The sequence below is a fragment of the Drosophila takahashii genome, chromosome X (assembly GCF_030179915.1).
Source record: "Drosophila takahashii strain IR98-3 E-12201 chromosome X, DtakHiC1v2, whole genome shotgun sequence".
NCBI lineage: Eukaryota > Metazoa > Arthropoda > Insecta > Diptera > Drosophilidae > Drosophila > Drosophila takahashii.
This window is the reverse complement of record NC_091683.1, coordinates 14664124-14689609: the sequence shown is the minus strand read 5'-3', so window position 1 is coordinate 14689609 and position 25486 is coordinate 14664124. Positions and strand designations below refer to the sequence as shown.

General features: G+C 39.8%; 2 protein-coding genes across 7 annotated transcripts; both read right to left on the bottom strand.

Moving 5' to 3' along the window:
* Positions 1-173: 173 nt before the first annotated feature.
* On the bottom strand, positions 174-25317 carry RhoGAP18B (Rho GTPase activating protein at 18B). Of its 3 annotated transcripts, none has more exons than XM_070218404.1 (6): positions 25310-25317; positions 22031-22598; positions 3407-3581; positions 1969-1996; positions 1417-1908; positions 174-902 (listed from the first exon to the last, which is right to left on the bottom strand). In XM_070218404.1, the coding sequence occupies exons 2-6, from the start codon at positions 22586-22588 to the stop codon at positions 719-721; spliced, it is 1437 nt and encodes a 478-aa protein (XP_070074505.1). In that variant the 5' UTR covers positions 22589-22598; positions 25310-25317; the 3' UTR covers positions 174-718. The 3 variants fall into 3 exon arrangements, with proteins under 3 accessions (XP_070074505.1, XP_070074504.1, XP_016998235.2); XM_070218403.1 differs by lacking the exon at positions 25310-25317 and adding an exon at positions 22919-23242 and having other exon boundaries at positions 22031-22779; XM_017142746.3 differs by lacking the exons at positions 22031-22598; positions 25310-25317 and adding exons at positions 8287-9420; positions 10521-12462.
* Positions 14452-15226, bottom strand: LOC108058167 (uncharacterized). 4 transcript variants are annotated; one of them, XM_017142750.3, is made up of 2 exons: positions 15069-15226; positions 14452-15006 (listed from the first exon to the last, which is right to left on the bottom strand). In XM_017142750.3, exon 2 carries the CDS (start codon positions 14970-14972, stop codon positions 14529-14531), a length of 444 nt encoding a protein of 147 aa, XP_016998239.2. In that variant the 5' UTR covers positions 14973-15006; positions 15069-15226; the 3' UTR covers positions 14452-14528. The 4 variants fall into 4 exon arrangements, with proteins under 4 accessions (XP_016998239.2, XP_070075291.1, XP_070075290.1 ...); XM_070219190.1 differs by having other exon boundaries at positions 14452-14993; positions 15055-15199; XM_070219189.1 differs by having other exon boundaries at positions 14452-14997; positions 15055-15195.
* Positions 25318-25486: the final 169 nt, after the last annotated feature.

The window sequence follows — 25486 nt, the reverse complement described above, 5'->3', positions numbered from 1 at the left end:
AATAATTAAAATAATTAGATAATTAGTTTTAACTAGTATTTTCCCAACAGCCCCCAACATTACATTTACATTTTAACAGACAATTACTTAATTTTCTTCGTATTTATTGAGATAGAAAGTATACAATTATTTGGCTTTCATACTCCAAGCATCATTAAACAAAAAAATATGAGTAGCCTATCTACTGTACTGGACTTTATTCGTATATGTCATATGGTTTATTAATTAATATATATTATATAAATACAAATTATATTCACGCTTTGCAATTTGCAGCGAATATCACATCTCATGTATGATGTCACAAACAAAAAAAAAAATAATAATATTCCGTCATGTTATTGGGTTGGCCGCAGGCAGTGCTCACTGTACCGCCACAAAGTTCGTAGTTTCTAGATTATTTTCTTGCGGTTCTTGTTACAACTTAGTCTACTGTCTTTTTGGTAAGTATTTTCTTGATGGGCCCGACTAGCCGAGTTCCCACTTCCAATGAATAAATAAAGTAATTAAAATATTAAAATTACCGAAGGAAAACATAGAATTAAAGCTGACAAAAAAAACATTTTAAAAAAAACGTATTATCATAGGGTGAGAAGGGGTGATGTTTTGTTGATGTCTGAGGCACTTATATATCGATGCTGCTGGTTCTGCAGGCGATGTGATGTGTGGAGATGTGGGCGTGGCAGCGGAGGGGCGGGGCGGGAATGCCGGCGACGGTCTAGCAAACGAGACGCTCGTTGTCCGGGTGAAAGATGCGATCGTAGTTCTCGATCAGCACCTTGGCCAGCATGTTCATGCGTCCAATGTCCAGCTGGATCTGATTGGCGCTGAGCAGACAGGGACCCCAAACGATGGCCAGATTGGTGGACGGCATGCGATTCGAAGCGCTGGCAGCGGCCACTCTGAAAAAAAATATATAAATATTATTTATGAGCACGTATTATAATTATATGTATATGAATAAACCCCGGGGAAAACCGTATTATTCATGACAGCTATTAGTTTTATGTTTATAAAATAGTCATATATAGAGTCACTATAGAATCTTAGTTTTTAAGCTATGAATGTGGAAAATCTTTATCAAATCATTGGAACTTTTTTTCTGTCGAAGTATTGTGAAAAAAAAATATTATTAATGTACATTGTATATACAAATTATTCATAAAAGGAATAGCGATTATTGGAGTCACTTTGCAAAGACAGTTCTTAAATTGAGTAGTTTGACTAATCTACATCGAATCATTGGAACTTTTTTTTCCTCGCTGTATTATGACATTTTAAGTTATTCATAAAAAGAGTAGCGATCACAATGGAATCACAGTTCTTAAATTGTGAATATGACAAATCTTCATCGAATCATTGGAACTTTTTTTCCCTCGGTGTACTTTCACAGAACCTTCAACTTAAGCTACCCACCTGGTCAAGTGCTTGATGAGGAAGCGCAGTGTGGAGCGATTCGGCTCGGGCATGTCGTCAAAGGCCAGGCTCATCCGCTCGATGGCCGCGTCGTCGTTGAGGCTGCGGCCCAGGCGCTCGTAGGCCTCCTGGGTGATCAGCGGAGCGGAGAGCTCGCGGAAGAACTGCTTGTGCAGGCTGGTCAGCGTGTGGATGTCGTCCGTGTGCAGCCAGCGGGGATCGTACAGGTGGGTCAGCTTCTTGCGCAGCTCGTCGACCAGGACCTTATTGCCGGATGCCCGGTACAGACCATCCTGTTCGATGCACTCCGGCTGCTCGATGTAGGCACAAATGTCGACCACGAATCTGGGGACATTCGGATGGTCGGTCATGTTGAGCTCCAGGCTGTTGAGGGGCGCCGCAAAGAGTGGATACTTCTGCTCGTCGAGATACAGGCTGTTCACCTGGCCACGACGTGGACGCGACTTCTTCTCGCTCTTTGGCGAACGGTTGCTGCGGGCAAAGAGATTTATTAGTATTATATAATATAATATTATTATTGGCAACACTTACATGCGAAACACATTGCTATTAACGGCGACTGGTCATCCAAGTGTCCAAAACATGAAAAAAGAAATTATTAAAAATTATTGCTCCATTTGCAAGTGAAAAGTGAAGCTACATGGAGACAAACACCTATCCAAGAGGAGAGAATTCAAATTTTTCGACATCTCCATTGGGAAGCGATCGGGACTTGTGCCACTCCCGACTGACTGAGGAGCCAACCGCGAATTGCGTATGAATTTTTATGCCTACGCTAAGCCAGAAAACAGAAAACAGAAATCACAAATCACAGCCTCACTCAGTCACTCAGTCAGTCATTCAATCAGTCGGTCAGTCATGCAGTCAAATAATTAGTCAAACCCTCGCCTTACGCAGATTGTGATTCACCGGCGACTCATTTGCATTATCCGAATAAAGCTATGTATACGAATTCCCCGCGTCCGGCAAAAGTGAAACTTGGCTTTCATTAACGAAAATCCCAGAGAGAGGGTCTCCGGCATTCGTCTTCGCACTGCCCATTCATGTGGATAGGAGTCCGTAGATAGAAGTCCCCAGTCACTCGACCAGTTGCTGTGTGGGCCGCAACGACCTTAAAAGGCCAACTTGCAATGAGCCGAGCCTCAAAAGACGGTAGTGCACTCGAAAAAAAACTAACTAAAAAGCCTAACTGAAATCTAAAAAAAGCCTAAGGTAATCTCCTAATATTTATAACTATTAATAACGTTTTTTGATCTAAATTAAAAGTTTGTAATCTAATATTTAAGACTATAATTGTAGAAATCGCTTAAAAATATCTAAAATACTACTCAAATTAATTAATCCTACATTTATAAAAAAATGTTATGGATCACTATTCATATGACAAACAAATTACATAAATATCATTTAAATTTTTTTTTTAATATATGAAGATGTAGAAATGAGTTTAATTTTTTTGAGTGCATGGTTTTCCCATTGGCGTTGGTGGTTTCTACTCGGAATCGAAGCTCCAAGAGCAGCAGTTTCTGCACAGACAGTCGGGCGCCCTCTTTTAACCGGTTAGTCGGAAATTCGCTCGATGGAAAGTCATCGATGGTCATCGACAAGAAGTTCGAGACACTTTCAAGCGGACTTAAATGCAATTCCAGATCGCGTAATATAAGTATCTCAAATATTATATTTTAATACTCTTGTTTATCACAGCGATCTGGCGGATTACTTGAAACTAATATTTAAACTGAGAGCTGGGTTTCTCTAACAATATTATTTCCAGACAACCCAACAAAAAAAAGTGGTGCCTCACTCGGTCCTAACAAATGCCAAGTACGTGTTTAAAGTAATTCCAAATGAATGAATGATTGGCTTTTGTAAATATTTTTTGTCTTATATTTGTAGTTGACTTAAATAGTACAAAACATTATGTAAAATGAAAATGAAAATCCATCGATCTCCCCTTAGCAATACTTACACTTCATTCGCATGCGATTCTTGATGGACTTCTTGTCATCCTCGCCCGGCAGATCCAGCAGGTTCCCGATGGAGACGCTCTTGAAGCGCTGGAGAATCGTGGTCTGCTGCGTCTGCTGCACCTCATTGTCCTCCTGGATCTGCTGCGCCCGCAGAATGTCAGTCACTGGCACAATCTGGAAGATGGAAGATGGAAGACGAGCCCCGCGGGGAGATTTAGATTTAGTCAGAGTCACGCAGCGCATAAATATTCAAGTTCGGAATAGTTGGCAACAAGGTAGAGGCGGGGGAAAAGGGGAAGGTGGAGTAAAAGCTCTGGGAGCGTACAATTGAGATACAGATACAGATACACAATCCGACAATCCAAGTAACGTCTGCAAATTAATTGCAGCTTTTCGTGCCGTTGTCGATGTATATTTTTTTTTTGTATTTTGTGTGTGTTTTCTTTACTTTTAATTTACCCATTGTTAGACCAGTCTAAGGGTTTGATGTTCCAGAATAAAGAAATTTTATAAAGTAATAATAATAGTTATTATTTGTGGAAAAGTTCTATTAAAAGTATTACTAAAGAGGTTCTCTAAAAATGCAAATAGATTTCAAACTTCATAACCATTTAAGATCGTAATGGTATGCGGGGTATTTGATAGTCGTAACCCCAATTACTTCCAGGGGTAAGTTCTTTCCTTGGTGGGGTTTCTTTTCGGTTTTGGTGTCGGTGTCGGTGGTTCCACCCATCGCTCACCGTTGTTTGCCTTCGCTTGGGATTGAATCTGCCTGCCATGTCTTATCGCTAGGTTCTTTCTCTCTCACTCTCACTCCCCCACTATATATATATATATATGCACGCTATCTCTTTTTGGCCAGAACGGAACGGAGCACAGAGAGAGAGCCGTACACAAACACCGAAACAGAAACAGAAAAAACAATTCTGATAAGAAATTGATTTCGATTTGTAAGAAATCGCGCAACGGTACGGAAAATAAATGCAAGCGTCCGAGATAACGGTTAATCGAACAGTGTCGGTCCAAGGTGTCGCTACCGATGCATTTATCGCCTCCGTCACGCCCACCGCCCACCAGCTGCCACCCACCTACCGCCCCCGAAACCCCCCTTTTCGACCACCCAACTCTGTTTACAACAGCATAAACAAAATCCTCAGGTTATCGGCGACATATAAAAAAAAAACATTTGTTCGTTACAAGCGGGATATTCTATACCCCATATGGTATATATTTCTTACGGGAAAACTCCCCTAACTATTAATAAAATAATGTAAAATCTTGAATATAAGAAATGCCTTATAAAGGTTCTATTTATATTTCGTAAACTCTAATAAAATATATTCACCCTCAAAATCATTAAAATAAATTATTTCATATGAAAGCTCTACTGTTTAAATATTATATACAGAAATCCTCAAAAAGTACACCTGGAGTTCCCCTGAATTGCGTATGGCTTGCCACATTTGTTTGCCTTTCAAACAAGGTCTGTAGATGCAATAAAAAAAGTCCCTTGGCAAAGCAAATGTTTAACTTATTCCAAGAAATTCAGAAAAACTTAAGTTTCATATTATATCATCAATCCCATTTGTTATTATATCATATTATTATTATATCATAAAAATTTGATGACCCCGATTCATTGCCATAAGATATTCAAACTAATATATGATTATAATACATTGATTCTGCCCAATTAAAGATGTTTATATTGATAGCCTTTGTTTCGGCCAAATTGGATTGCAGTTGAAAATGAGGGAAAGTCTGTTTGCAATAATATCAACAAAAGCAAAGTTAAATAAACAAAAGCAAACAGAAGCCCGCAGAACACAGAACAAATGTCTTTCGAGCGAATTCGATCGATCGGCAGGCCGATGAATATCGAATATTTTGTAGTTCAACCCCAATTAGCACTTGATAATTCCGGTAATTTGGAGTCCAGCCACGGCGTTCGAACTGATTAGACTCAATTTGTTTTGGCTAATTTGCTTTCTGTTTTTCGGTTTTTGTGCGCGAGTATTTTTCGAGTATTTAGTTTTTGTTTTTCGCTTTTCGTTTTTGGCGAGAGCGTAAACAAAAGCGCAAATATTGCGTAGTTTTACACGAAACATTTGGGAATGAAATTTATGTGCGCCCAAATAGTAACAATAAAGCCCCAAAAAAAAAGGCAGCCGAAGCGATTTAATTGATACGACCTCGAATAGTACTAGTACATGTGTTTACTTTGCTTTATTTTATTTTTTTGCCTTAGTTTGCTTTATTCGCGCGCCCGCAGATACTGTATCTATATCTAAATACATATGTATCGCCCCATTCGCCACATGATTCACTGTAAAAAAGCCATGGCAAACCGAAAAAGTCGAAAAAACCGAAACGAACCGCGGAAAATAAACAAATGATCCGAAAGCCAAACAAAGGCGGCTCAGGCGCTCAGTTGACCTTTTTGTTATGGTTGTGGTTTTTTATATTTATTTTTATTTGTATTTTTTGTGGAAGAGGAACTGCTGCTGCCTTGAAGCCCCTCCTTTCCAAAAAAAAAAGACCAAAACTTCAAAATCTTCGATTGCGTGGGCAATCCACTTATTGAAATCGTAGCTTTGCGGTTCATGTCAAGTCGCCTTTCAAGATCTTGTTGCACAAGTGAGCCTATCCAGAGTGTTGACAAACTAAATAGATTTACTTGGCCACTTGAGTTTTGACACAGCCTATAAAGCCACTTGAAACAATAGAGAATTCTCTTGAGATATCAAAAATCTTTTAAACACCATTAAAATGCAAAAAAGAAAAAGAAACGATTCGAGCTTAATCTCTTGAATATGCACGAAAATAAACATATCCCCTCACATATCGCCAAGTCCCGACTTATTTATGGAACACTCAAGTTCCGTTATGATTTTTACAATCCAAGCGATAAAACTTGGTAAGCCAAAGATTCTGTTTCCGAGAAGGAGACAAGAGTAAAATTCAAGGCGGTAACAGAACGGCGAAGAGTTACAAAAATATTTGACTAATGATTAACCAATTAAATGCTGATAAATGCGATGAACGAAGCTCCAAGGCAGGAAATTACACATAAGAAAAGGCAAATAAACCAAAACCACAGAAATTCGACTTTAAAATGCCTCATAAAAATGGATATGGTATATTCATTTAAATGAAATTATTATTAATACTTTTTAATTCCTCAATTCATCTCCCTCAAAAATATGTGATTAAATCGGGTTTTATAACAAAATAAAATTTAAATATAAATATTATTTTATAAAATAAATGTATAAATAATTCGGATTTTAAAGCAAATTAAAATTACAATATAGTTCCTTTTTTTTAATAAATCCTTTATTCCTCTGCCTTAAAAAACCAAATTAATTTACTGGAAATCTCCAAAATAGTATACCCTCAAAAAGAGTATAGACTAAATGCGCCCCTCAAGCGAAGAACCGGTTTGCCAAAGTTTATAACAAAAATCCAAAAAATTAACTTTAGACGCAAACACACACACATACCGATACGAGTATATTACGGCAGAATATATGCAAGCAAAAAAAAGAGGAAAATAAATAAAACAAAATAAATAAATAATTGTCGTTCGCGAAATGTGAATCAACATGTTGGTGGGGCCCACGAAAAAGCAGGGGCGGGACATCGAAAAAGGGGGTCGAGATTGAAGGGGGAGGTTGAACTCTCCCTGTGAATTTCTATGGAATTTCACATGCAGCAAGCAGAAAACAACAAACGTGAGAGGCAAATAAATAAAAATACATTATGCACAAAGCGGCACACGTACGTAAATGTACATATGTATGTTTGTAAATTTCTGCACATTCAGATGCACGTACATATGCGTTATAAACAAAGTGCAATCAAAAGCCAAGTATGGCAAGCTAAGAGATACATTTTCGATAGACCCAAAAATGCCCTGGATAAATATAAAAAAAATCCCTCGAGAACTAGGAATACCTCTTATATTTTTATTATAAAGTTATACAAAATATACTTTCAATAGACCCAAAAATATATCCTTTCAAAACTAGGTATACCCCATGTTTTTGTAATATAAGTAATCTGCATACAGATAAATATAATATAGATTATAATGTTTATTCTCATCGATAATTAAGTCAACAAAGTAATGGCAATGCATGCTAATTAAATTGCCCTATTGTATAACACACATATATTTTCCAGAAACTTGCATCAATCGAGGCCTCCCAAGTGTGATTAGGGTATTTTGCGCAAAACTTTTAGTTTCTGCTCCCCCAAACGGAAGGTTGTGCAACTATTTCTTTTTTTTCAAAGGCCCTCAGCGGTTCGCAGACCATAGATCAGCTAAAACAATCGCTTGAACCGTTGTTGTGCCCAAAGGGAGAAAGGGATCCGAGTGCTAAGATACCAACGTACAGATACAGATACAATTGCCGAGTTTAATTGATGTGACAAGTGACAAGTGGGGGAAACAATGGGCATATAAAGAAGCAGGGAGAACGTACATGGCAAATTGCGAGTGACAAGAGTACACTTGGAGAAATAATCTGGGGGCTTACTTAAATATTTCAGTACAGATTAAGAGCAAATAGTTCCGTCTTTAAAATCAAATCAACTTAATGAAAGTCACGACTTTAAGCCGGTGACGAAAGAACTATTTTTAGATTATTTTTAAATCAAAAGCCAAGATTAAAGAAATTCCGGAAACTCTACAGTCTACAGTGTGGTATAAATATTATTTAAAATAAGATTATACTTTTACGACTATATAATAAGGTTGTCTTTAACTTAGTCTTATTTAAATAGGTACACTCAAAAAATATTCATCATGCATTTTAGAAATTTAGAGTAATGGAGATTTTTTTAAAGATTTTTCTAAGATTTTTCCACCACTCACCATGTCCTCTTCGTCCTCGCAGCAGTTGAAATCCTGCAGCGTTTCCCGCCACGCCAGCACCGAATCCGTGAGCAGCAGCCTCGCATTGGAGCGGACCCTCAGTTTGCGTCCCGCCCGCGGAGCCACGCCCCTCTTGCCGCCCACCGCCCCCGCGGCCAGCACGGCCCGCTCCCACTCCTCCTTGAGCGGTTGCGGGATGGCCATAGATCGGGGGCGGAGTTGAAGATCCTGATCCTGATCCTCCGCCTCGCAACTGCAGCCACTGTCATCGTTGCGGGTTGGGGTCACCAACGGGGTCATCGGGGTCACCTGTGAGACGGGTGGCGGTGGCGCCGGTCGACGAATGCGGGTCATGAAACGCTGATGGACATGCGATCGATGGTAGTCGTAGAATATAGCGCTGTACTTCTTGGGCTCCGTTTGGCTGTAGAAGATGCAGATGTTCCTGAGGATCGGATGCACGAGGGGCACAATTTCCGCCGCTGGCTGGGAACTGACTATCAGATCCTGATCCTTTGGTGGCAGCAGCCTGGCGTTGCTGCTGCCGTTGCTACTGATGGAACCCATCGTAGCCGTGCTATTCGTCACCGTGCTGCCCAAGCTGAGTGTTTCATCGGCATCCTTGTTCTCCCGCGAGTACATGAACTCCATGTCCGTCTCCCAGGCCCCCTGGTCCATGGAGGCGGTGGGCGAGGGCAGGGGCGTGGGCAGCATCAGCTTGGAGCGCTTGGTCAGCGTCGAGGTGGATAGCTTGTGCCGGACTCCGGCGGCAAAGACGGCCGCCGCCTGGAGGGCCAGCACATCGGCATCGGGATCCGAGGGCAGCGACTCGCCGTAGTCGTCCAGATCCTCCTCCTCCTCCTCGTCGTCGTCCTCCTCATCTTCATCCTCCTCCTCCTCATCATCTTCGTCCTGTGCTGGAAGAGCACCTTCGATGACCACCTGATCGGCGGGTTCCAGGGTCTTGAACTGCCAAATGGGTTGGTAAATGGATTCCTCATCATCCTCCTCGGCATCTGGTTGCTCCTTCTCCTTGGCCATCGCCTCGTCCGTCTGGCGGGGATTGCTCAAGGAAGTGCTGGGATTACGAACCGGAACTTTGGGCGCCGGTCGCCGAACTTTTATCACGCAATTCTAAAATATGCAGGTAGAAACAAACGTTGTTTTTTTCATGCAGATAATAGCCTGAATTTCGATGTTGCGTTTCACTGGCTTGAAAAATTGACTTGCAAAAGGATTGGGGATTTTTTCGGAAATGATTCAGAGGATTTAATGGGATTTTTGAACTGTAAAGAACTACAGAGTGTTGGCAGATTTGTAAATTATTTAGTTTACAAGTGTCAAAGTTACTCGTGCACATTCAATAAATATTTAAAACTGATCGAAAACAGAAAAAAACGTGTAGTTGATTAGTTAATTAAGTAGAATAACTAAAGCAATTATGGTGAGGGATTCCCCCACTTGCTTTTAATGGAAATTATCATTAATATGCCGCCCATAAAAAGCAATGAATTAACTCCATAAAAAACGCTCAATTCTAGGAATCACAATCATATTTAACTTTTTCATAACGGTTTGACGGCAATTTCACAGTGTTTTTTTTTTTTGAATATATGGCAGGCACTTTTGTAATAAGCCAAAATCGAAAAAAAAATATATATCACAAAAAAACAGAGAAAAAAAAGAACGTTAATTAAACGCTGATTATTTTAGAGTTATCTTTTGTTTTCATTGCGAACTTGTTTGTTGTTTCCTCCACATTTTTTGCATTATTTAATGGTTGTTTTTAATTAGATAAGTTTGTTTGTTTTTGTTTTTCTTTTGGTGAGAGTGTGAGTGTGTTCCAATGGCCAATCGAACGAACATTGGCATCCCTTTCGCACGCGAACCGTTAGTCAATTTTGTGAACTGCAGTGAAACGCAACAACAACGAGTGCACAGAGAGAAAAACAAATATGGAATTTAAATCACATTAAAATTAAAAAAAATCTAAAAAATAATGAAATTGAACTCGAAAAGGCCGGACTTGTAGGTTGTTAACTATTATTTCTTATTCAACGGTTATTGTTTTTATGTTTTGTATGTCATTCATGACTTCATTTTCAGGATTTCATTATTTTAATAATATATAATCTTTGATAACTTTTTTTGTATTGCTATTTTGCGTGTTTTTTCTCTGTGCATTTGTATTTTTACTTTTGATTGTTTTTTTTTTCTTTTTAATGAGGTTTGACCTGTGTGATTTGCTGTTGTTGTTGTTGCTCGCTGACATTGCAACTGCTGGTGTTGTTGCCGTTGTTGTTGTTGTTGTTGCCGGTTTCATTGTCATCGCTGTGATTGTTGTTGTTGTTGCTGCTGCTGCAATTGTTGTTGTTATTGTTGCAGTTGTTGCTTGTGGGGCGCTCTGCCTCGCCGTTTGGCTTTGGCGCCGCCATCAAAGCTTTGATATTGTCGTTGTTGTTATGCTTATTATTGTTTTTGCTCCTATTGGTGTTGGTGGAGCTCTCGCCCCCGCTTACACCCTCTCCCTCTTCCTCTCCCACGCTCTTAGTTCGCCTCGTAGTTCGAATCGCGCGACGCCGCGATGCAGCACACACGTCGTCACTTTTTGAAATCTCCGGCGAAACTGGCGAAACGGGCGAAACTGAAATCGCCCGTTCGCTGGGAGCTCGGCGATCGTTGAAGCCGAAGAAGAGAAGCAGGCGCCATTCAACTGAGTCACGCGCTCTCTCGCGGCGGCGATAACCGTTGATCGGTTTGTGTTTGTGTTGTTGTTGCTGCCACAACCACTGGCTGAACGATTTGTCATAGGCGGTGAGAAAGCCACGCACACACACGTGCAGGCTGGCGGAGCGAGCGAGGCTCTGCATTAGGCGTAAGAGAGAGTTTTGGGGCAGCGCACTAGCACTCTCTCTTTCTGGTTCCCCTTTAATCAAAGCCACTTGTTGCGTGTTCTCTTCGCTAAGAGCGCTTAGGTAGTCATTCACAAACTCGGCTGTGATGGCGCATCGTCGCTGCTCTTTATCCAACTCTTCCTTCGGCAGCGCCTCTCTCTGCAGCTGCAGCTTTCTCTTAAAGTCCTTGATCAGGCTCTGCTCATCCTCTTCCTTGGTCCTTCGCAGCGTGACCGTGTGCTCTTCGCCGCTGAGATGCTCTCTTCGCGCCGGTACACTCTTGGGCTGCTGCCACGCCCCCTCCTCGTAGTGGTGCACCTGCCTGCGCAGTGACGTCATCCACTGGCAGATGCTCTCGTTGAGATACAAGGATGATGCGGAGGCGGCCGCTCTTTCGTCCTGCAGCAGGCGAATGCGAGAGACACGCGGCTTCTTGCGCTCTCTCTTCTCTTGCTCGGGCTCTCTTACGCGACCGTAGATGTGCTGATCGCTCTGGCTGCTCTTAAGTTGCTGCTGCTGCTGCTGCTGCTGCAGCTTGAGTTCGCAGATGCGCTGGAGGTCAAAGGTCTCTCGGGTGCGGAAGACCTCGTCTACGTTGTGGATGATCTCCAGGGAGCCACCGTTGGAGGTCGGTGTCCTCGATCCCTGGAAGATGCGGCGCTGCAGCGACGAAGAGCGGTTCAGCTGCTTAAGAGAGCCGAAGAGACGGGTCAAGGTCGCCGCACTGGACCGGGAGTAGCCCAGAAGAGAGCGCGACTTGACCTTGGTGGGTGGGGTGGAAGGTGTTGTGGGTGTGGGGGTTTGAGTAGGTGTGGCTGTTGACCTTTGACACTGACACCGCTCGTTGTCACTGTAAATGCCGCGGCACAAATCGCAGATATTCTCGTAGATATTGCTCTCTCTCTCCGCGAAAGTGGGCGGCGAAAGGGGCGGTGAGGGGGGCGCAGGAGGCGGCGGACTAACCACCCCACCGCTCACGATGCACTGACAGAAATGACAGTAGCGTCCTTGGGCGGCAAAAACCCCGTAGCCGCAGCCACGGCACAAATTCTCGTAGATCGTTTCGCCCGGAAAATACTTTCGCAACTCCAAATTGAGCTGACCTTTGGGGGAGGGGGAGGGGGAAAGGGAGGCGGAGGGCAAATTCTCGTAAATGTGCGTATCCATTCTAAGGTTATCGTTTATGTCCTTTCGTTGCTCCGGCATTTCTCCTCTTTCTCCCTACTTTCTTTTATCGCCGCTGCGTCATGTCATAATTTAATATTAAGTGAGAAAATTATGGCTAAACGAGAGAAACAGAGAGATAGTGAGTGAGCACTGTCTGCAATACACTGCAATAAAATTGGTCAAGTTTCTATATTTTGATATCTATAACCTTTTGGCAAATCATTAGGAAAAATGTATAACTGAATAACAAAGTTAAAAATAAACCAACATTAATTCCCATACCGATTCCATTTCTCACTGTGTAACCACTGAGATGAAAAACGCTGCATTTGAACTGTTTAAAGTTGAAACTTAAGTGACGGCACTATCTCAATATAAACAGACATTCATTATCTCAGCCAAAGTCGCTGCACTCTGCACTCAATTGGCCTCCAGACATCGACTTTGCCTTTAAGTCACTAATTTTTTCAGATTCAATTTTCGAAACAAAAAGGAAAAAACAAGAAGAAGAGGAATTCAAATCTTTGGAAATATTTTGGTGACCCCGAAACCATTATTCCTGATTATTTCTAATGATAAAAAATGATAAAGATTAATTACAAATCTTTCTCCCTGATATAATTTATAGCGCATCGTTTAAAGTTAATTTTAATTGTTTTTTATTACGATAAATCCCTGAATGCCGCAGGCTTAAACGTTAACTGACTGCATTTCTTCTGGCTGGAATTCTACGGTGGTTTCTTTTCGGTTGAGCGCTGGGCTTTGTTTTTGTTGATATACGGGGATGAGTCACTAACCGATCCACCAAAGCATGTCGGTCGAAGGGGAGCGTCTCTTCGGAACCCCCTTCCCACGTCCCTTGCATTCAAATTGATGGCCCTGACAGAGCGAAGAGAGGCGAGAGGCTAGAAGCCCCTTGAGAAACAGGTTGGCCAGCCGAGAATTGTGTAACGATCGTCGACTTCCTCACCTACGCCTCACAGGTGCCGCCAGGTAAATGGAATGTGGATTGTGGAATATGGAATGTGCATAATTCACACGGAAAAAAATGTTGTATCCTAATTTTACAGAACGAAATAATAGAATTTCGGTGAATTTTCCTATTTTTCTACCGATTTTTTATGGGAATAACAATACTGTAAAATAAATTAAATATGTTTATCTTCTAAAAACCTTTTTATGTGGGAATATCTCTTATCCCTAATATTTTCAATCTAATGATTTTTCCCAGTGCACAGCTACACCAAACGGAAGGCGAGAGTGGCTCTAATGGAGTAAAGGTGCCAAGAAACGAGGCTCCCTACATTAATCTCTTGATCAGCCTAAGTGGGGAAATCATGTACCTATATCTCGACAGTAGATCTTAAAATCTTTTTCGGGAGGCTTCGCCTTATTGGTGATTCTTCGATCTAGGATCGTGGCCATTAATCATAATCGGCTTGGAGCCTAAAAAGGGAAACCGGTTGGGTTTTGAGGTGCCTAAAACATGTTTTATATTCCTCACGACCAATTGTTACAGAAAATACACCTTTAATACAGGGTAATTTAACTAAAACTTTAGTAGAGTTTAATACATTTTTAAATAGCAAAACAAAAAAGCGGAATAAAATATATCGTATTGTAATTAATCATCAGGGCCATTAATCTCGATAGGCTTAGAGTGAGAACCGGTTTTAAATGGAAATTTAAATGAAAAGAAGCGAAACAACGTGTTTGCCATCCTCCTAGAAGAAATGTTATTTTTATGAAAGCTTCCTGCTTATTACTCATATTTTGTTTTAGAGTCATTATAAAAGTTGTACTACTTTTCAATACAAGTGTTTCAATATTACAAAAGAGCTGACTGTTTTGAAGAAATCGGAATCCCTGGGGTGAAGCGATTACACAAAATTTCGCCTTACTAATGTTTCTGATAATAATTTCTCTAGGGAGCTCTTGATCTACAAATAAAGAATTTTCTATATTACAAAATATATCGACAGTTGGCTATTTCTTGATATTTAATTTGTGTTTTCCCTTTAAAACATCTAAATAAAAATATCGAAAATATCGATAATTTTCCAGCTCCACTAGAACCCCTATGAAATTAAATGGGAAGGCAAACTGACAGTTTCTATGAAATATATTCATTGACGGCATCATTTGGAGTATTCGCGGACCTTGCTGTTAAATTACGATACACTATTCATCCTCTTGGTACTTGAGGGCCATTTGCATGAAGTTGGCATAGGAGATGAACCCGGTGCCGTTGGGGTCGCCCTCCTGCATCATCTCCTGGACGGTGGCCCGGTCGGGCTCCTCCTCGAGGGTCTCCTCCAGGGCCAGCTGCAGTTCCTCGGCGGAGAGCACGCCGTCGCCATCGCGATCGAAGCGCTGGAAGGATTCGCGCAGCAGCAGCTCCCTTTCCGCGCGGATCATCATGCGGCAGAAGCGCTGGAAGTCCACGGATCCACTGCCCTCGGAATCGGCGGCCAGGACCATTTCGCGCAGCTCCTCGGTACTCGGACGACGACCGAGGTGCTGCATCACGGCATTCAGATCCTCAACGGTGATGACCCCCGAGGGATTCTCCTTGTTCAACAGGGCGTAGATCTCCTTCAATTGCGCCTTCTGTGGTTCGCTCATCTTGCCTCACTTTCCCTCTTTCTTTCTTTTGATACTAACAATTTATTTAGGCTCTCTAATCGGTTTGACAAGGAAACACTACCTAACTTTACTTACTCCTGCTCCAATTGCACAAATTTAATTTTGAAATTTTGCACTTTGGTTAAAAATGGAAGTAACAAAAATATATTTTTGGTATCCGGTGCTGCTCGAGCGGCGTTTGTACTTTGAATGAACTAAATGGGAACTGACATTGCCGAATTGGTTGACCAGGCCTACTAAGTTTGGGGCTTTTACAAACTAAAGATTACCAAAAATTATGGCCTACTATAGCTTAAACTGATTTATTTCTTAAAGGAATTATTAAAAAACTTTTCTCAAATCTACTGATCGGGGTCACCCTATCCTAACTTTAACTCCTAATCACCTTGCTATGCACATTTATTCACTCCTCAAGGCAATTTATATCATTGGGAATATTATTTTCAATGGGTTCAACTTTTGGACCCAGAATTTTGGATTAATAGAAAATATTCGGGGTCACCAAAGCGTATAATTGCCATTTTATTATGGGTTTTATTAGGTATCTTAGCTCATCAAGTTCTTTTAGCATACCAAACTGCTCACAGAATTTTTATTTCCTTTTTATATATATCATATATATCATATTCCAAGTTAAGAATATTCCTTTTCAAATATCCAAAACTAAACTGACAATTTCGGCTGACGAATTAGCACCTTCATTTCAGCGACTTGCATACTTTTGGGCATTCGAGGCCGAGACCTTCTTGACCCCGTCAACAAAAACCCGTCGAAATTATGCAGCTCCCAAGGAGACAACAATGAAATCGAAACTGCAGCCACTTCCACTCCATGTGGCATGTAAATCGGCGACTGTAAATTATCTACGGATTTGCCTATGCCGATGATTCATCGCCGTCCATTTGCGGCCAGCGACAAATGAATGAATGATGATGAATGTTTACAATGTGTATTGTAATTCAGAAACAGAAAAACAAAAAAAACCACACACCCATTTATGGGCAAAAAGAAGAATTAAATTAAAACGGGGTTTGGCCCCCTGATTTTTCCATTTCCGAGCCAGTTATCTCACAGCGCTTATCTCACTTTCTCTCTTTCTCTATTTCCCTCAGAGATTCACTTTTCCTATTGAAACACACATTTTCCCGAAACACATGAGCACCGAAACAAAAATATAACAATAATATTTGGTACCACTGATAAGCCGAGCTTGTATCGATGGGAATTATTATTACGAAATCGGGCTGGGCATCGGATCGTATTGGATCAGAGCTGCAGGCGCGACGCGTTCGCGAATTTAACAGAATATCAACTGAAATTGAACTCAAGATGCCGCCGAGAATTTTCTTGGGTGGCGGTACGCCTCGTAAGCGACGGACGCCGCCGTCGCAGTCGCAGTCGACGTCGAGGCGAAAAGAGTCGGTGGCTATGGCGATGCCGACCTCCGGTCACCCAGGGAACGCGAGCACTCCACACTAGTCAGCAAAAATAGGGGCACATTGGGCACCACCCACATCCTTGACTGCGCTTTGAATTCAGGCATAGACGAAAAACAAGTTGGGAATTATAAGCATTTACTTTAATTTTGTTTTAATTAAAGAAACTAAAGTGTGAAAGGATCATAAATTGTTTAAAATAATTGTAATATTTTTTTTTTAAATTTAATTATTATATGTTACAATTTATTTAATAATTCATTCACATAAAACAAAAAAATTCAGAATAGTTCATAGAATCAATTCATGCAGGGCTCTACTTCATATTTAAGACAATTCTTCGATAAAAATGTAAAATACAATTTGAAAACATTATGGGCATTAGAATTTCTTAAAGAATGCGAATATACTCATATCTAGTATTATATTTTTTTATAGAACTATGTACATATAATGTGCATTAGGTGACTCAAGGGGAATCAAACAAATCACGCTCACGTTATGAGCTGTTTTTTTGATAAGCCAAGATTAAGGTATTGCTCATACAAGGGTAATTTGAGTCCAATTTTAAATTTCCATGCTGAATAGTGTTGGCCAGAGATCAGCGATGGGGAGGCTAAAGCCCAGAACAGAACAGAACCAAACTAAACTGAACTGAAACTGAACCACATGTGTGTAATGGAACATGGGCAACATGTGTGCTTCTATCAGTATATGTATGCATGTATGTGTGTGTGAGTGTAAGGGTTGGGGGTGGGGCGTGGGGCGTGGCAGCGACAAAAGACGCATTTTATACTCAACGCCCGTTGCCTAATTAAGCATATCGAGAACGGTCTTTGGGAAGGGGTCCCCAATTGGGAGTTCGTTTTTGAGGTGGGGGTGCAAAAAAAAATATATATATATATGGAAATATAGGGAGGGATTCGGAATCGGATTCGAATTCGCCAGGGGGCGGGGCTCGGGAAACTAACCATGATAAATGCCAAACACAATCATTTCGTAAACCTTGTAAATATTGTAATCATATGTTGCTCAACTTTTTATTGATATGGAAATGAGAACTGCACTTTGAACGTGAACCAAGCCTTTTGCTAAAAAGCTATTCCATATACAATAAAAAAAAAATAATCATAAAAATCTTAGATCCCAAGATGATAATGTCGTTAAAATATTAAAAACATTCTTCAACCTCTTTCCTTTTAAACTAGAACCAACTGTAGTTCAAGATATAGCATATCACTTGAGTTTTAAAGAAATATCGAAGTCTATATAAAACAGAACTGGATAAATATAAAGAGAGAGGGAAAGATAAAGATGCATCTTTAGTAAGGGGAGAGAAATTTTAAAACGGCAATGAGAGTGAGACTCTGAATGAGAATGAAAATGAGAATAAAAGTGAGGAGAAGCCGCAGAAGAATCGCATGTCGATGTTCAGCAATATGGTCGCTTGATCTTTGAACTAAATTAATTAAGCACAATGAACACAATTGTTGTTGTTGGCTTGTTGGCTGCCGTCGGCATCAAATGTATCCACCAGATACACAACAACAACAACAAAAAGCAACACAACACACATCCACATCGAAAGAAAGAAATGCATTCAGGCTGCGAGCAACATTGCAGGCAACTGTTTGCTTTTTGCTACCCTATATGATATAGGGTATATACTCTATATATCCGGGTGATCAACCTACTCGTAGACCTGGAATTTTTCATAAAAACATTGACTAATAAAAGCTACCAAGACGTTGAGAAATTTACGAATTTTATAAGTTCAAAAAAACATTTACCTATCTTGAAGATTTAAAAAAACAATTCTGCAATGTTTTAATACAAAAATTGTATTTTTAAATATATTTTTACAATGGGTATCTTTCATTTGCATTGCTTGGCAAATCAATTTCTTATAAGAACATATTTTTCATGTTTTTTCGCTTTCAGTTTCCATCTCGTATTTTTTTTTACCCCGGCTCATATTTGGTTTGGCTTTTCTGCGGGTCTTCCTCGGCCGTCTTCTCTCCCCCGAAAAAAAGAGAAGAATTAAAAGGGGTGGCCCACGGCTCATGGCCCGTGGATGATGGTTGATGGCTGACGGCCCTGTCCAAGTCCCCATCCACATCCACATCCACATCCCCAGCCGCATCCACATCCACATCCATGTCCCTGTCCAGAACCAGACTCGCGTCTTTGGCAGCATTATGTTTTTGTCGGTAATGAGTTGCAAGGCAGTGTTGTCGGCAGATGATAATTAAAACTGAGAATTTAACTTGATCACTCGAACTGAGTAAAATCAGAGGGTTTAAGAATGATTTTTTTTAGGCAATTCTAGTGATTTCAAATCATTTAAACATTTCAAAACAGAAAGCTAAGATAAGAAAAGTAACGTTTGAATTTTTTTTTAAATAGTTTAAATAATATACAAAGGTGAACCTGAAAATAAGCTAATTAATATTTAGAGACAGAAAACTATAAAAAATTCACTTTTTTTACTTTCAAACTTCAAAAATTCGTAATATTTGTTAAAATATTCTTAAGTATAATTCCTGTATCTGGCAATAAAATAGTTAAATTGCCAACTCTATAGCTGCGCTGAATGCTGCCTGCGTTTGTATTGGTGTTTACCCCTAGATGCCACGCCCCCCTCCTCCTCCTCCTCATCGCAGTTCACTTTATGATTATTATTGTTGGGCCGCGGTCTTCTCCTTTTTTTAATGAATTTTATTAAGCGCGACAGCAACAGCAGATAGATCGAGTGGGAAAAATAAAGAGGAGGGGATGGGATGTGATGGGATGGGGTGACCAAAGCCAGCAGCTTTTGTCAACGCCTCGAATTAAAATAAAGAGCTGCTGGTGAAAAAAAACAGAAAACAACTCAAATTGGTCTCTTTTTTTTATTGACCAACGTGCGTGTGACTCATTCGGTGGTTTTGACCATTCAAGCATGGAATCTAATCCGGGGAATTAGTCCATAATTGACAAATAAAATAATTTATGAAAATTACCGTGGAATAGGCGATAAAAATGTACTCAATTTTTAAGTGTTTTTATGCCTCTTCATGGCAATTATACGATTGTTTAGCTAATGAGAACAGTGTTTATATTGAAATGGTTTCTGTTAACTGATTTGGAATATAATTTTCTCTTTAAAATTTGCATCTTATTCATTTCAATAATGTTTATTATTTTATAAACATTTTGCATACAAATTTATATTTAATAATTAAACATGTTAAATTTCAGAGAAATCATTGGAATGGAATGATTATAATGTTTACTTTGCAGAAAATAAAATTCTAAAGCAAAAAAATGTTAATTTATCACACAAGGTTTCATTTAAGTTTGGAGGTCAATGATAGCCTTAAAGTAGAATCTCCCAGTTTTCCTATCAGTAGCGCGATGTCGAAGAGCCCCGAGTAACTTGACTCATAAAACCATTTAAGATAAAAAACGGGAGATACAAATACAAAATGTGAGAAAGAAATGACACATTCAAGGGGTGAGAATGGGTAAAAACGGAAGCTGAAATTGGAATGAACGAATTTACGAATACGAATTCGAATTGAAATGAGAATGTCAGCTCAAGTGTCAATCAGGAGATTCAGACGACGATTCTGACGACAAATTCTACTTGGCGCTGCATTAACAAAGAAGAAAAAATCAAATTAAAAGAGAAATTTCGAACCAGAACCAGAACCAGAAAAGTGCGGGGCAAATCAGAGCGAGAAAATGAAATGCATAAATAAAGCGGAGCCAAATGGAAATGAAATAATGCACACAGTATCTATGTGACCGACTGGGTACGTGTATTTGTGCCCGTTGGCTGATGACAAAATTGTTTCACTCGTCAGTCAGCGAACCAAATGATAAACCTCTGCAGAGTAAAAAAAAGGGGGCTCACTCAAAGCATCTTAATAAAATATAAATTATAAAGTCCTATGAAATTTCGAATTATAAAAAAAGGTTTAATAACAAATTATTTTAAAGTCTAGTTTTAAAATTTAAAGTATAAATTCTATTTTTGGTTTTCAGCTGAATAATATTTAATTTAAATTTTTTACTCAATAGGTTTTTTTGTGGTTTAAAATATAACTCTTATTTTGTCACCGTGTACGTCTTTTGTATTCTTTCAGTCGCATCAGAGAAATTCGCTTAGCAATTGGCTGCTAATGAGACCCGGGATGTTATGGTTATATTCTTCTTTCCTGGTTTTATTTCTTTTCTTTTCTCAACTTGCATTCGCAATTGCAGTAAATCGCAAAAGTCGCTCTGAAAACGCGCCTGAAACGCTTGCAAGTCGCGCACAAGACGCATGCGCAGCTGCAGTTGCAATTAGTCGCCAAGAAAGAAAACAATGAAAATAAAAATGAAAATGAAAACGAAGACGGACTAAAAGATGATAAAGTAGCCAAAGGCAAACGGGCAAAACACGCAACGGAAAACGAAGCAGACAAATAAAACGAAATAAGACCATGCGCAATGCATTTTGGCATTGCATCAGTGAGAAAAGCTCATAAGTTAAGGGGGTCGGGTTTTCGGTTTTTCGGTTTTCGTTTGGCACAATGAAAACCCCTGTTAAAGTCGGCCCCTCGCAATCGCATTTCCAAATACCACCATGTTTTTAAGTGATTTATGGCGGTTTTTCGATACATACACTAATTTTAGATTTCATTAGTATGGAACATACTTTAAAAGCCCTTTAAGAAAATATATTTTATCAGTTGGGAATGTTTACATCATTGTGTCAAGCCCAAAAAAAAATATAAAATAAAGTTGTAATTGCGTTCAACACATAAACGGATATATAAATATATTTATAAATATGTTCTCAAAGTGTTCTTCAAAGATATTCGACTAATGTATCAACATTATTTGTTAGGTAATCTTAAAGTAGCAGATAAATATTAAACCATTACAGGCTACTGAGTCATAAAAAAAGAAGATAACTATGGGTAATTTCTAAAGGGTGGAATGAACGAACCGTTTCAAAACGAATTAATTGTTGAAATTTGTTCATCTTTAATCTTAACGATCTTAAAGGACTGGCCGCAGTGGAAAATAGCTTTTCACTTTCGGTCCCAACGGAACCTTTTCTTTCGGAACCCGTTCCGTTCCGGTGTCTCACTTTCACTTGGAATGCAAATTTTTTTGGCAGCAGCTCTGCGCACCGAACCCTCCCATAAAAGACCGCTAACGGACCATAAACGAGTTTAGATCGGTGGGCCAAGTGAAATTCGAGGGCCAGGGAAATCCTATGAATCGGCGATAAATCAAGCTGATACGAGTTATCAGTTGAAGATCGCTTAAGTAGTTGGGGTTTTTACTTTTTGTTTTGTTAAGGGGAAATCAAAGGGCTCTTTCAATCTGCATTTCTATGGTTTTTCCATTGATTCATCTACTCTAAAGTATTATATTGGAACTAATTAATTAATAATCCTAAAGGTTTTATGAACTTTCTTCGTGATCAAAAAAAAATCACCATATTCCTCAGCTGATTATTATATTTGACGGGTTGTCTTTTGATCGATCGACTGATATAATTACTATTCCGAATGATGGATATTTTTTAAGGGGCGGTTTATCAAAGTGGAAGTGGAAACTTACCCTCAAGGCGTTCTGATGGCGATGGTTGGAGGTCAGGTCTAGCATGGAACTGGCCCTTAGCTTCTGATTTTGATCCGAACTGATGACTGGCATTGGTTTTGGATCCCCATTTTGGCTGGTATTATCCGGTATGCCCTCATCCTTTGGGGGTTTCGGGCTATTGTGATAGGGATCTGGATTTCCGCACTCGCTGCAGGATATATTCTCCGCCGATCTCGCTGCCCGACTGGCCAACGGTGACGATGAGGACCCACTCGATAAAGATGAGGAGGGTGCCGATGCTGTGGTGCATGTGGAGATCGTTGGCGATGTCGATGACCATGTCTGTGTGGGTAGTGTTATGCTTGTGAGCGTCACTGTAAGCCGACCGATTCCCTCGTCACTAATGGTATTCCAACCGCTGTTGTTGTTGTAACTGCTGGTGTTGTTGTTGTTGTTGTTATTGTTGTTGCTGGGATTGTTGTAAGAGCTTGAGTTTTTGGCATTGGCGTAGAACACCTGGGAAATACTGCGAAATATGGTGCGATAGCCCCTTTTGTTCTCCGCATCGCCGGCCATGATGATTACACTTAAAGTTTAAGCAACAGAAACCGAAAAAAAAAAAGAAATAATCACACACTCGAAATCTGCACACGATTCTTCTCTTTCTCAATTCTCCACTCTTCACTTTACACTCATTGGTTTTATTGTTGCCGTTTTGGTTTTTGTTTCTCTATATATTTGTTTGTTTTATGTGTGGGAGCGTTACACTGAAAAGAAATTGTGTTGGTTTTAGGCAAAAATATCACAGGGCTCTTAACATTTTTATTATGATTTTGAAATATGATTGAGTATTGAATAACAACTCTATTTCTTTTTTTGGGTTGACCTTTAAATTCTAACCATTACCTATCTTTATTTCTTGTCAGCTCAACGATGGTATCATTTTTTCTACGGTGCATTCGAAAGACATGAGCAACACCTTCTACTTGTTATCTTTGTTTTTTGCGGGGGAGTGTTATTTTTTTCTTCTTTCTTGGGGCCCACAAATCAATAATAAAATCGTAACACCCGGGGAAATGTCATAATTACACGAGGCCGAGTGGCTTTGGAATGGGCGGAGGCAAGTACGGAAACTGGGGAACGGAACTATGGCAAATCAGATATCGAAAACTGAGAATTAAAGCACGGGAGACGCGTTCGGGCAGCGGCGGCCAACTAAATCGCTAACTGCTTACCGCCTTCGGGCGCCAGCGTTACCGTACCGCCGACGCCGACTGCGACGGCGACTGCGACTGCGACGTTAGCAGAAGCAACAGCTCGTTGGCGTAATCGCTTTTCTTGCCGCTTTGACTGTTGCTTCTTTTTGCGGACTTTGTTGGTATTTTTATATATATATTTCTTTTTTTTTTGGTTTTTGTTTTGTTTATGGTGCTCTTCTAGGCGCACAGTGGTTGTGGAGCGATTTGTTAGCCAAAGAAATCTATATAAGTCAGCCTATAGTGGAGCTCAACCTATAAAGCTATTTTTTAACAGAGAATATTGCAGAAAAGTGTCTTTGTAAAAAGAGAAAAAAAAGGGGAAGAATTCGTTTTTTGTAGGTTAATTTTTAAGTTGTATTTCCATTTGGAAAACAAACGATTATTTATACCATACCAAGTTTTTTTCTGGAATTAGAATTAATTCAAGCCCATTATTCATTTTTATGGAAATAAATTCCTTCAACTTGTCCCCATTTAGTTCAAAACCTGTTTTAAGATTAGCTATAAAAGTGTCAGATTTAATGTTATTAGCAATTTTGATTTATTGTCTAATAACCCACTGATTCAACAGTGGAATATTGATTTTTAGTTCCCTCGACCACAGTACTCCCATTATGCGTGTTGACTTTTTTTTTGATACCCCCACTACACTACACAATCTCGTCGAGAGCTTTCTTCGCCTAGTCGGCATGCAAATCGAGTAGCAACAATACAGAAATGTGTATTGAAAACCCGAAACCAGATGCCACATGGAGAATGGAGAACAATAGTGACACGAATTGGGGGAAAAATAAAGGCTTATCAATCACGACTTTCACCCGAAAAAAATATGGAAAACAAAATATTTATCCAGCGGAAAGATGATGCAATTCCACTGTGCGTTTAAATGTTTTACACACTTGTCGCGGGCTGTTTATCACTGCCCACCGTTGTGTTGTTGCTTTTATTGCACTGCCTGTTTACGTTGTCGCTTATCTCGTGTGTGTGTGTATGAGGTGTGTGTGCCTTACACACACGCACAGCTGCAGTCAAAATAATAGTTGTGAGCCTTCCAAAAGTGATAATGCAATTGCTTAGGTTTTCGAGCAATTAAGAAATTGTTGATACAAATAGAAAAAAAAAAATTAATAAAAAAAACCGTTGCAATATTTGGCCAACATATAATTATAACAATTTAACCCTTTGTATAACAAGTATACGACAAGTTGTCCTAAAGTCACAACAACGTGCAAAAACAGAAAATCAGTTCACACTTTACTTTAACAATTTATTGTTATTTTTTCCTAAACAAAATAATTATTATAAATTCACTTTTTAAAATTTTTTTTTAAATTTTCGCTTTTAATTTTATTTCTTTGTCTAATTTTTTTTTTATTTAACTTTTTAGAGATTTTAAATAATTTTTGCAAAATATTTATTCTGCTTTAAAATACCTAATATTTTGTCCACAAATGTGCGTTGTTTGCTCTTGATTTTGTATCTCTGCAGACCCAATTACGAGTGCATTACATTACTCACTGGCCAACTGCAACTACAACAGCAATTTCAATTGCTACTGATAGGAGCAACAGCAACACTATTGATATTACCGCCAAAGATGCAACAGAAATTGCAACTGCAACAGCAACACGAAACCAAAATTGCAGCTGCAATCGTCACGTACGCGTAACTTTTAATTAAGTGCATTCGGCACTCGCAATCGCGCATCCACATCAAAATCAACTGGCAAAATCAACAGCAAATTAACGGATTCGAATCCGAAACCGAAACAGAAACCGAAACCGAGGAGCAAAACGAAAGGGACGGCGGTTGACAGGCGACTAAAATGCTAAAATACAAAATACAAACTATGGAGCGACTAACAGACTAACAACTGGCCAAGTGGCACACAAAGCACAAATCACAAAGCGACTGGAAATAAACAGAAAACAAAAAAAAAAAACAGCACAGAAATCAGAAACCAAAAACCGAAAAAACCAAAAACCAAAAACCAAAAACCGAAAAACCAAAGCAAAACAACGGCTGAGCAAAACAATACCGAATGGGAATAGGAATACGGGTACGATAGATATGGAAATAAAATAGATGTAACCGAAAGCTGAAGAAACACCGGCCGCACCTCTGCCGCAGTCGACGCCTCCGTCGCGGTTGACAGCAGCAGAGGCAGAGGCAGAGGCAGAGACAGAGGCGTCGACAGCCCACGCAAACGTCAAAC